Source organism: Salvelinus fontinalis, chromosome 21 (assembly GCF_029448725.1).
Source record: "Salvelinus fontinalis isolate EN_2023a chromosome 21, ASM2944872v1, whole genome shotgun sequence".
NCBI lineage: Eukaryota > Metazoa > Chordata > Actinopteri > Salmoniformes > Salmonidae > Salvelinus > Salvelinus fontinalis.
The window spans coordinates 28,295,286-28,308,482 of record NC_074685.1 but is presented as its reverse complement, the minus strand read 5'-3'; the positions used below and the strand labels follow the sequence as shown (position 1 = coordinate 28,308,482).

Genomic DNA, 13,197 nt, shown 5'->3' with positions numbered 1-13,197 from the left:
ACACTATGAAATCCATCTAACCGAGGACAAAATTGTCAGAAATCTTTTTTTCAAGTGGCACTGACCCAAAAATGATAAGACTGAATATGCACACCCTTCCGACAGCAGCCAATGATCCTCTGTGGCCAAATTATGCTTTCTGGTGTAGTAGCCCATTATTTATGATTTAATTGATTTCTGTATTGACAGGAGTAGGCTAATTAGGCGCTCTCATTTTGACAATTTAATTCAATGTACTTTATGGACGTGCCTCCTATGCCTAGTACTATATTTGACGCAAGTTCAATGTAACATCACAAAAGTAATGCAAAAACGGCTTTGCTCCCATCTGAAATTGATAGGGGAGTAATTCTCTGGCTGGTGTTAAGGCGGAGAAACTAAGAGTATGTACAAATATAGGAGGAGACAGTGGCGGACCGTGGGTATTGGTCCTCGGCCTTCAGTGGTGAAAAAAAAACCTTCCAACATGTTGTACCAAACGCCCAAATCAAGAAAAAGAACATGAACATAGTATCAGGTCCTCAGATCCTGAAAAGGTTCTACAGCTGTGCCATCGAGAGCATCCCGACTGTTTGCATCACTGCCTGGTATGGCAACTGCTTCTACCCCCAAGCCATAAGACTCCTGAACACCTACGTAATCAAATGGCTACCCAGACTATTTGCATTGCCTGCCCCACCACTCTTTTACACTGCTGCTACTCTGATGTTATCTATGCATTGTCACTTTAATAACTCCTACATATTACCTGTGCCCGCGCACATTGACTGTACCGGTACCCCCCTGTATATAGTCTCGCTATAGTTATTTATTTTACTGCTGCTCTTTATTTAACTTTACTTTTATTTCTTATACTTATCCGTATTTTTTAAAACGGCATGGTTGGTTAGGGGCTCGTTAAACCAAATAAACAGCTGGACTCACAAGGAGGGTGTACTACTAAAGCAGGATCAAGGAGTTAGTCAGATAACTTTGATAAACATCCAGAAAGCTGAACTTAGATATGTGTTTTTGGTTGTAAAGTTAAGTAGACCATGTCCATTTCAAGCTTATCAAAATAAAGTTATTTCAGAATTGAGGCAGGCCAACTCATTACTCATCCCAGGTCCCGCCTTCTCCCGTTGTGCCGTTTACAAACACATGACTGGCGCAACTGTTCTGGCGAGCTACGGTAAGCTTCATAATGTAAAATAATGTGACAGGTGAAATGAAGAATGCGATCTGCTTCATCGCCTAACGTATTGCACAAGTTGACTTCAGGTATTTAAGTAGCTACAAATATTCAATTTTCTAAAAAAAAAACTTAAAATAAATACTTTCAACGGTATTTATTGAAAAACCATCCTGTGGCTATTTCCAAATACCCCGGTATACAGTATACCGCCCATGCCTAACAGCGACCGTAATATGCAGAGCACTCCATGTAGAAGACCGCACTTTTTGTAAAACAAGTAGGGCCGATAGCATCATGCTGTGTGTGACTGCTGTCTCTAAAGGATAAGCAGCCCATTCACGCTGACATAATAAGCCAATAGGTCCCATTCATAAGAATACAAAAACACATGCTATTAGGCTAAGCATTTCCCAACCAAAATGTACAAATACACTTCCCAGGGCAAAATATTCTCACGTTTAGCACACAAAGTAACCGGCGAGCTAAAGTTTAAATGCAGCAATGTTTCACACACATAAGTTACTTTCAAAGAGATAGCCAACAGCAAGTGAGCTGCAATAAAAAAATAAAACACTTCCACGCACCAGACGATGAAACTTTAACAAAGTTAATCTTGAAAAGGGCGTAGCCATTAGCACCATCCTCTTCGATAACACCTGCTGCAGTCGCTGCACACTAGCCTAGAACCTTTTCTTGCCATGGGACCCCTCCTAGACAAACCGGTGACCCATGGACACCCATCATGCGTTAGCCAAAACAAATTCACGTCTCTTCGTCTCATCAAGTGAATGGCAAGGAGAAGTATTCAACATTTTAAAATGAATTGATTTGGTAGATGATTTTATTATTTTGACCTCCCCACATTATAGTTGGAAGAGGAAGTGTAAACTTTAACATAGTCTATTAGCTACAAAAGGTAACTCCAAACACATTTTCACCATGTGTTGGCAAAAATGTAAGTCCAAGTCAAGAAAGCTTACCAGCAGCACTTTCCACACTGCTAACCTATTTGCAGGGTGCTTTTTCAAAGCCTATTGTTTGTCAGATACTCCAGTAAATACAATTGGCTCCAATGAGTGTAATTTGCTCAATATTAGGAGTTGAGAATCATCATTAGAAAGACGACATTCTCCTCTATTCTTCTGTAGGAATGTAATTTGTTTATTCTGTTGTTGCTTGCGATCATAAAAATCCTCAGCAGTACCTAGGGGTTCGAGGACCCGTTGCCTACAACAAAAGCTAGCTAGCGAGACCGTGGGAAACCTGTTTCCATACGTTTCTGCAAAAACTGTCCCACTTATTACAAGTCAAAATGTTATTGGTTGATTCCACTGTCACTTCAAAATTCTTCCCTAATACCACAGACCAAACAATGAGACAGATATTTCACCGGATGTATAACTGTTAAGCATCCACTTGGAGTTTCAACTTTCTACCAGATATGGAAGAGCAGGTGTTCCCTAATGGAAATATGCAAATGCTTGCTAGAACGCGCCAAAATCCTTAGGCCTTCTCTAAAGGCATAAAAGGCCCTCCCTTACAAAAATTAATTTGTTACGCAAACTTCCAGCAAGTTTGTGGCAAATATGCTGTAAACGAAATTGTTTTTTCTGGCAGACACTTCTCTCAAGTTTCTATTTGCATCTGTGGCAAACCTGTGGTAACAACATTTATTTCCACTAGTGGCAAACAGTTAACCAGCAGCATTTATGGTAAACACATGAGTTCCAAGACCAGTAAGCGTTACTGACCAATTAAGGGGATCAGAAACATCTGTTGGAAATTAGAAACCAATCCATCTAGCTAGCTACAGTACCTGCCAAAGTTGTCCGGTGAGTGTAACTTATTATTAAACTTTCTAACATTTTATTAGCTAAATGGTGCCTAGTTAGCAATGTCATGTTTTATGGGATAGAGTGAAACACATTTTTGTGATACCAGTTTTAAAATCGGTCAGCGCCACTGACTGACTGGTTGGCTAGCACTTAATAGCTATGTTAACTATCATATTTTTGCACAATTCATGTGATTAGGTAGCTAGATAACTAATGCTTTGCCTAAACACATTTTTAGGTGAATAAGTTGCAGTCTTTTAATACCAACATGCATGTCAATATGCTAGTGTCACAGTTCAGTAGCATGTTAGCTAGCGACTCAACTATAGCCTAAAGTTAAAGAACATATGCCTTACACGCAGTGAGTATTCTGTAAACGCCACCTTTTTTATATACAAGGGAAGGTCCTCAGGACACACAGGACTGTAGACACACCAAGCGACACCAGGCTTGAGCAGTAGCCGGGTCTTGCCAGGTATATGTTGAATGATTTGTGTATTATGAAAACAGATTGTTAAAAGGAATATTATTATTTATTGAATACTTTGTGCTCACAACATACTCAAATATGAGAGCGCAGCCCAGACAACCAAGTGGTTGAACAACATCTGGCCAGCAAACCAGGTTGCAGAGTACATGAAGGAGACCATGATCCGGAGGGCTCAGTGGACCAGACAGAATGGGGCCAAGACAGTTGAGATAGTCAGAGAGTATCCACGTCTGCTGGATACTCTAGGCCATGGTGGATTACATCTTTTACAAAAACAGACTTGACTTTTATTCTGTTTGCTGTGATTAACTAGCCTGGCTGACACAACCCACGTGACTCACAGCGCAGGGAGAGCTGTGACCACACTGGTCTGGAAAGGAGGCTGTTTGTTAATGCAATATGTTCTAATAAATTTCTAATAAATTTCGCAACAGGGTTTGAGTTCTCTCAGGTGTTTATTTTTCCCTCGGGGTTGAGACCTCTCATTGTTTGGATCTGAAAATCCAACCATTGTAATAGAAGTGGGCAGTACTCAGGGGCTGTGTGTGGCTGTTTGAGTGAGAAAGACAGAGGAGAGCTAACCAGGAAAAGCACAGCCCCCTTCATTATCGACGCATTGTGCCGACAACATCAAAGAGCCATTCCAGACCCTGAAGTCAGGAGGACTTCAAGAGTTAGGTGTTAGCCAGACTAACGATCAACTGCAATGGAAAAGTCATTGTTTGTCTGGCTAAAACATAAAGCAACATAAAGCAATTTGAAGTCATATGGCGCGGTAATAAAATATTAGTCTGCTTTACAACAGATTGTTCGGGACTACTACATTTCAAACCCGGACTGTTCATGGAAATGGACTGGTACTGAATTGCAGTCTTCAAGGACCAAAAAATAAATATAACTTTGCTTTGCCAGCCCAGAGAGAAACAGACCTAAAAACGTATCTTGGAAGTGCAGGTATAGTTTGAAATAACCCTGCTGGTGGTACCTCATTTTTAGCCTGAAACTATCAAGTTATTCACTAAACAGTCTTTTCTCCAGATACACAAGGTGATATCGCTTTAAGACTTCTGACAGTGGTCCTCCCAACACCAGTATACAAATTAGACAGGAAGACATTCCGACCCAGCTTCAATGAGACCAGAAAACCCTTCATTGACTTTCAGCCAGTTAGTTTAAATATTAGATACGCATAGGGAGATTGATGGGAAACTTAGATGGCCTTTTGTAAACCTTGAATGAAAGGAACAGCATTCCAGAATCTGTTACGCATTACTGCACACTCAAAGACATTGGGAAGATTTCCATCCAATTTGCGACAGATTTAAATGCAAATATTTAAAAAATCTGCATAAAACAATATACGCATTTTCCCACCGGCGATGTTTCCAGCAAACTGACTTTGAGGATAAAAGGCTGTGCGTGAAGTGCACATAAAAATAACTTTTGTTGTTAAATTCCCATGTACCTAATAAAAAAAAACAAGTTAAATGGTTTTACATTGCATTTTGAACTCTACTGATAGTTGTGTCACAAACGGTTGAATTATATAGCAAATGTGCCCACTCTGGCACATGCGTTCTAGCCCAGTGTTTGCCAACCCTGGTCCTCGAGTACCCCCAACAGTACAGTTCCGTTTTAGCCCTTGACAAACACACCTCAATTCAACTCACTCAGGCCATGATGATTTGTTGACAAGTTGAATCAGGTGTGCTTGTCCAGGGTTACGTCAATATGACGGTTATTTTAGCAATATTTGTGCGTAAAGGAGTTTGACGCCATTTCTCACATAATACATTTGGGTTACTCTGGGTTAAAGAGACATCCCACTACGTCAAACAAATTAATTGTCTGTAGGCATTTAATCTTTCGGTCATGACTTTTCATGCGTCAGGTAATTCAGTCGCATGAAAATGGTTGGCTGGAAACATGTTTAGTGTTGTGTAAATGAAACTATATGCCCCAGCCCCAAATTAATAGAAGACGTAGGCATCAAACAGGGATTGGGTGTTGATTGATGTAAATTGCTATAAAATACACCAAATAAATTGTGTGTGATGGCATTGTCAGTGTGCCTGACAAGTCCTCATATTCTAAAATCAAATTATTTCTCTAACAAGTTGGGACCAACATGGTTGAGTACCTGCACCAGGCAGAGGTGACCAGACCCTACCCATTTGTGTTGACTCTTGGGGACTGCTCACAGGTGTTTACGGTCATTAATGGACCGGCATTGGAGCAAGGTACACACTGCTTTGGGCACTGGATGTGTGCTTCAAGTCCTATGATGTGTTTGATATCAATTTTCCCACTGTGCCCCAGCATGGGAATTCCTACAGACCACGGTGTATCAGCTGCCAGGAACAGAATCCCCTGCAGTAAGACTGTTGCGAGCATGTCTTTTTTACACTGAACAATAGTGGATAAGTATCTGCTCTTGTATGTAGAGTGAGAAGTGACAGGAGGAAGCACAGCCCTCCTGCTGATATGTTCCTATGAATTAATAAATCAATAGACTGGAATGAGACACTCATGACTCATCCCAATGCTAATATGCTCTTAAGCCACTATTTATATCTGTTAAAATGACTTGATTTGTTTTTTAATGCATTTTTCCTACAGTATGGTATCTGGCTTGTTAGCCTTTGGTTCAACTACTGAAGTGCGTTGTGTTACGCTTTCATTCTATCACAATTTATTCTTAAAAACAAAACGTTCCATTTTGGGGATTGTGAAAAGTGCTTTATGAATAAAACACATTTAAGTAATGAGTTATTAGTCCATGTCCTTAGTAGAGTGACCTTCAAATGTAACATTTTAAAACATGTTCTCTGTGTAACAATGTTAAAACTCGACCCAAATGTAGACCGTAATTGTATGGCATAACAGCAGTGTGTGTGTGTGTTGTCACCTAAGATAGCCAAAGCGTGTCAGTGAATGTGAATATCTTTTGATTTGCTTTTAGGTAGATCTGTGTTAACACCACTTAAGACTGTCACACACACACACACCTTTTATTTTTCTCAGATTGCAGTCCGAGTGTGCATATCAATTCTAATAATCAATCTTATCTTGTGAAAAACATATTTAGACAATAGGGCTTTGTTTCAATAGGTTTTAGAAATGTATCATATATGCCTACAGATTCTCTGACGTGATGTACAGTACCAGTCAAAAGTTTGTTTACCTACTGTACTCATTCAAGGTTTTTTCTTTATTTTTTACTATTTTCTACATTGTAGAATAATAGTGAAGACATCAAAACTATTAAATAACACATATGGAATAATGTAGTAACCAAAAAAAGTGTTAAACAAATCAAAAGATATTTTATAATTGTGATTCTTCAAAGTGGCCACCCTTTGCCTTATTGGCAGCTTTGCACACTCTTGGCATTCTCTCAACCAGCTTCATGAGGTAGTTACCTGATAAGCATTTAAAATTAACAGGTGTTAATTTGTTAAAAGTTAATTTGTGGAGATTCTTTCCTTCTTTATGCATTTGAGCCAATCAGTTGTGTTGTGACAAGGTAGCGGGATATACAGAAGATAGCCGTATTTGGTAAAAGACCAAGTCCATATTATGGCAAGAACAGCTCAAATTTGCAAAGAGAAACGACAGTCCATCATTACTTTAAGAGAATAGGTCAGTCAATCCAGAAAATGTCCTTGAAGAAACTTTTTTTCTTCAAGTTCAGTCACAAAAAACATCACATGAAACTGGATCTCATGAGGACCGCCACAGGAAAGGAAGACGCAGAGTTACCTCTGTTGCAGAGGACAAGTTCATTAGAGTTAACTGCACATCAGATTGCAGCCCAAATAAATGCTTCACAGAGTTCAAGTAAGACATCTAAATATCAACTCTTCAGAAGCGTGAATCAGGCCTTCATAGTCAAATTGCTGCAAAGAAACCACTATTAAATGACACCAATATGAATGGACTTGCTTGGGCCAAGAAACACAAGCAATTGACATTAGACCGTTGGAAATCCATCCTTTGGTCTGATGTGAATTTTTGGTTCCAACAGCTGTGTCTTTGTGATACGGAGAGTAGTTGAACATATGATCTCTGCATGTGGGGTTCCCACCGTGAAGCATGGAGGAGGAGGAGGTGTGATGGTGCTTTTCTGGTGACATTCTGCAGCAATACGCCATCCCATCTGGTTTGTTTTCAACAGGACAACGACCCAACACACCTCCAGGCTGTGTAAGGGCTATTTGACCAAGGAGAGTGATGTAGTACTGCATCAGATGACCTGGCCTCCACAACCACCTGACCTCACCCCAAATTAGATGGTTTGGGATGAGTTGGACTGCAGAGTGAAGGAAAAGCAGCCAACAAGTGCTTAGCATATGTGGGAACTCCTTCAAGACTATTGGAAAAGCATTCCTCATGAAGCTGGTTGAGAGAATGCCAAGAGTGTGCAAAGCTGTCATCAAGGCAAAGGGTGGCTATTTGAAGAATCTCAAATATATTTTGATTTGAACACTTTTTTGGTCACTACATGATTCCATTTGTGTTATTTCATAGTTGATGTCTTCACTATTATTCTACAATGTTGAAAATAGTAAAAATAAAGAAAAATCCTGGATTGAGTAGGTGTCCAAACTTTTGACTGGTACTGTACATTTAGTATGTTTTTTTTCTTCTCTTAAGTGCATTTAAAGTTATGTGATTTGGTTTATGTCGATACATTTCAATGTTGTTTAACAGAGTAACCAAAAACCGGATCTAAATTTGCATATTCATACAGAGTTTGCGGCAAACAGAAAGTTTGCCACAAGTTTCCTAGAATTGTTTGCCAGACGTTCACAAGTTGCCGCAAATTTACCACAACAGTTGGTTGCAAAACTCATTTGCCACAAGTTTCCTAGAATTGTTTGCCAGACGTTCACAAGTTGCCGCAAATTTACCACAACAGTTGGTTGCAAAACTCATTTGCATGTGAAAATATGAGCTTGCTGCAAATTTGCAGCCAATTGGCCAAAAGTTTGCCACAACTGTTTGCCAGATGCCTGTTTTTTTTGTTGGTCAGGGCTCAAAGGTCCCCACTGGGAGTAGATGTTAAGTGCATCTCCAGCCTGTGGATAGTATGCATAGGACTCTACGCTGGTGGGAAACTTCATTAACCCTCCCCGATACCAGAGGTTTTCCCTCTGTCCAACACCACTCAAGTACTGGAGGTGTGCATTAGCATGATAAGAGCACAGTTGGCAGGAAGGCATAATCATGCATAGCAATAAGAACAGCTAGCCGGCCAGAACCATTTGGCTATTAGTGATGTATATACATTTATAACAGCTGTCCACGACTGTCAGGAATTAGATATCCACATCCATTAACTTTCCATTTAAATGACCCGTTTTAGCCATTTCATATCATACTCCATTAACAATGACAATCAGAAAATAAATAGGGACAAGATTAACAGAAACGTTGAGGTAAAATACACATTGATTATCTAAATGTGATTTAGACACAAATTACTTTCAGCAGCAGCTCCTGAAGACCATTATTGGCCCATTTAACCTAGCCAGCCAGTGGCCCATATAGTCTGAATGGCCAGTGGCTCAGCCTCCACAGTAAGCTGTCCAGACTACAGAGAGGGGGAGGCAGCTGGTAAGAGCCTGTCTGGGTAATTCTGACAGAGTCAATGAAGTGCCCAAGAGCAATGTCTTCTCTCTTTCCTTCATGGTCTGCGGCCTGGAAAAAAAGTCTGGTTTCCTTTGTTCGTTTAACTGATCGATTGGCCGCTCTTTTTCTTATTCAGGAAACAGGAGCAAAGTTGTCCTTTCATATTTGTAAAAACAATATTTAACTATAATTCAATATTATACTTTGTTATGAAAAGCAAATATTCTATTAGTTGTACATTTCAAGAATAAAACTCAGGAGCAAACATTCTCTTTATGTAGTGCAATATTGAATGCAAACTTTATGCAAGAACACAATTTCTACAGATGCATATCATTCAATAAACCTTACCCCATGTGGAAAACTGCTCAATAGTTGACAAGCGCAAAATCGTAAGTCACCATTCCTTTTCTTTCATTAAATATCTCCAGGTACTGTACATTTAATTCCATGCTCTACATACAAAGCACATACGGCTGGTCGTCTTCACCCAGATTGACAGACGCAGGGGAAGTGTTGACTCTCTCTCATTCCAGATGTACAAACACAGGAAGGGCAGGAGCGAGGAGTGTAGGCTCACATGACAGTTCATTCCCAGTTAAGTATCCCTCCCACCCCTCTCCCACTCTTTCGTGCGTTCACTTTCTCTTGTTCCCTCTCTCTCTTGTTCGCTCTGTCCTCTGGCGACATATTCCAGCACAAAGCTAATCTGAAACTGTGAAAATGCCAGCTCTCAGTCTCCCTCTTCATTTCCCCCTCTTTATCGGTCTCCTCCCGCTGTCCTCACTCACTCTCTCCGTTTGGCTGTGTGCCTACCCTTTTGACTTCATAACTCACACATACAGTGCCTTCAGAAAGTATTCACACCCCTCGACTTTTTTCACATTTTGTTGTGTTATAAAGTGAGATTAAAATGGATTTGTCAACAATCTATACATAATATTTTAACGTCAAAGTGGAAGATTTAATACATTTTTTACAAATGTTACAATTTATGAAAAATTAAACACTAATATATGTTTATTAGTTGAGCATTCAGACCCCTGACTCAATACATGTTAGAATCACCTTTGGCAGCGATTACAGCGGTGAGTTTTTCTGGGTAAATTGAAGAGCTTTGCACACCTAGATTCTACAATATTTGCACATTTCTTTAAAGATTCTTCAAGCTTTGTCAAGTTGGTTGTTAATCATTGCTACACAGCAATTTTGAAGTATTTCCAAAGATTTAAGACATTGTCATCTTGGTAAGCAACTCCAGTGTACATTTGTCCTTGTGTTTTAGGTTATTGTCCTGCTGACAGGTGAATGTCTCCCAGTGTCTGTTAGAAAGCAGAGTGAACCAGGTTTTCTAGGATTTTGCCTGCGCTTAGCTCTATTCCATTTGTTTTTATCCCAAAAAAACTCCTTAGTCCTTGCTGATGACAACTATACCCATAACACAATGCAGCCACCACCATGCTTGAAATTATGAGGAGTGGACTCAGTGATGGGTTGTGTTGGATTTGTCTCAAACATAACGTTTCGTATTCAGGACATAAAGTAAATGTCTTTACCACAGTTTTTGCAGTTTTACTTTAGTGTCTTATTGCAAACAGGATGCATGTTTTGGAATATTTGTATTCTGTACAAGCCTCCTCCTTTTCACTCTGTCATTTAGGTTAGTATTGTGGAGTAACTGCAATGTTGTTGATCTATCCTCAGTTTTCTCCTATCACAGCCACTAAACTCTAACCGTTTTAAAGTCACCATTGGACTTATGGTGAAATCCCCAAGCGGTTTCCTTCCTCTCCGGCAACTGAGTTAGGAAGGATGTCTGTATCTCTTTGCACACAGAGTCCATGCAACTTATGTGACTTAAGCAAATTTCTACTCCTGAACTCATTTAGGCTTGCTATAAGAAAGGGGTTGAATACATTTTCATTTTTTATTCATTTGTAAACACTTCTAAAAACATAATTCCACTTCGCCATGGGGTAGTGTGTAGTCCAGTGACAAAATCTCAATTGAAACCAATTAAAATTCAGACTAACAACAAAATGTGAAGGCACTGTACATGACAAACACACTGCTGTACCCAGACAAACACACAATCCGTACGAAGCTAATATCCATTCGCAAATGTGTGAAAATGTGTGTTAAGATGCATTGTAGCACCCAATTAGATTTATCCTGACCTTTGACACCTTTGTTGATTGACTAATTGTACTTCATTACACAGTCTTGTCAGGATACAGGCTTGTGTCTTAAGTCCCTCCCGATGTCCCAAAATAAATAACACTTACTGTGTATGGCTTTCACCTTGCTCTACATCTCTACTTCCATCAGCAGGCGTTTACGTCGCCCTCTCTCTACCGGCCCTATAGCAATTAGCATAATGGAACAGGGCTATGACAACTGCTCCCTCATAACCAGACACTGCACAACAACTGACCATTACGACCAGCACTGATCTCCAACCGCGGGTGGAGTTTGATTAATCGAGTGCATGCTTAGACAACATAATCTGTGCTACAGCTGAAAGCAGTCCTCACACTGTATATGAACGGTCTCTGACCAACAGACAGACTGGCTTCAATATGACCATAATCATTCAATATAAAACCTCAAAGCAGCACCAACCCAGATACCTACATCACAGAGAATAAGGATAAATTGAGGTTGACAGAGGTCATTCTTTTTTTGATGTATTCAATTTCCTTGAGCGACAGTTTGGAGATACTGGTTTGACCACCCTCTCATTCAAATGAGTCCTAAGCACCAAGTCTACTATGTGAAATCAACATGGTTTCTGACAGTATTATTCTGCCAACATCTCAGCCCATTCCTTTCCCTTGTACCTTTTTATATCTAACTGGGTGTGTCAGTTTTTATTTCCGTATGTGCAACACTTCCTTTCAATCCAAGTGAGTATCTTCATCACAGGATAAAGCATGGCCTACATTTGCTTGGCAAAATATGCAAAAGAAAAATGGTATAAACAACATTGAAGCTGTACTTTATTCCCCTCACACTCGTTCCCCATTTTCCTGCATCTCTCCCTCTTTCTCTCATTCAGTTGCTCAGTCTCTCCCCTAGGCTCAATTCACCACTCCATTAGCTCAGTTGCTGCAGAGGGATAGATCCATAGACAGGGAAGACGACAACAGGGATCATGGAGCAAAATAAATAAGTACTGTAGACTGAACTCTGTTTTTCAGAAGATATTTTGGACATCAACATGCTTACTTATGAGCTACACATAATTTGGTTGTAGCTTGGGTTGTATTATGGAAAACACTAATCTAATATAGCACGAGAAGACGAGGCTACATTTGCGAGGTCCTTTGTTGTGTGAGAGAGCAATTCTTTCCAATTTATTAATGATAATTATCCACCTCTGAAGCACAGGGCCACCAGGTCACGTGTATCTTTACAAAGAGAAGCCAAGCCTACCTCTCACAATTACATGGTGTCAGGATGAGAGGTGAAATTAACTAGAGGGGTCTGAAGAGAGAGAGAGAGGGGGGGGGGGGGGGGATAGGCAGAGAGTGCAAGAAATGAAAGGTTGTACATTTTCCAGAGTAAACTGTATACTGTACTGAAATACCAAGCAGAGTAACACATTCTGGTTGTTCAAGAAATGTTTATGCAACAACAAATAACTCCCAGTAGACCTTAGAGTGATGATCTATCTGCATGTACAACATGAAAACCCCTCTGGTACCTCTGAGGGAACACCCAGATAGCAGTAAACAAGTACATTCATCTAAATAGACACTTTAAATAAGAAATATAGTTTGCCAAGTTCAAACTACCATAGAGGTAAAACCCAACCATGCAGATGGGGAAACAATACTAACAGGTAGCAGGATTTATAAAATAGTGGTTGTAAATGTGTAGAGAGTGGGTAAAAGAGGAAAGAACCGACAAGTTACATTGAGATAACTTCCTACCTCCTGCAGCTGTACCCTCACTTTGTTGATGGCCTTCAACCAGCGTATTCTGGATGGAGAGAAGGGCAAAGGAGGCCCATTGTCGTGGAAACTGGGTGTGTGGGGAGAAAGAGATAGAATGACCACTCA

At 40.1% G+C, this 13,197-nt stretch overlaps 1 protein-coding gene across 8 annotated transcripts in view; it reads right to left on the bottom strand.

Moving 5' to 3' along the window:
* Positions 1 to 13,197, bottom strand: part of unc13bb (unc-13 homolog Bb (C. elegans)) — a 100,596-nt gene that overhangs the window by 36,406 nt on the left and 50,993 nt on the right. For 3 of the 8 annotated variants that reach the window (XM_055874534.1, XM_055874535.1, XM_055874536.1), the window contains exon 1: positions 9,485 to 9,738. Coding sequence is in view for 2 of the 8 variants with exons in the window: in XM_055874540.1 (XP_055730515.1) it covers positions 13,069 to 13,159 (91 nt within the window). In the remaining 6 variants the exon portion in view is untranslated. Of the gene's footprint in view, positions 1 to 9,484; positions 9,739 to 13,068; positions 13,160 to 13,197 lie in introns of those variants that run through there. The other 5 variants (XM_055874540.1, XM_055874541.1, XM_055874537.1 and 2 more) reach the window with 3 other exon arrangements.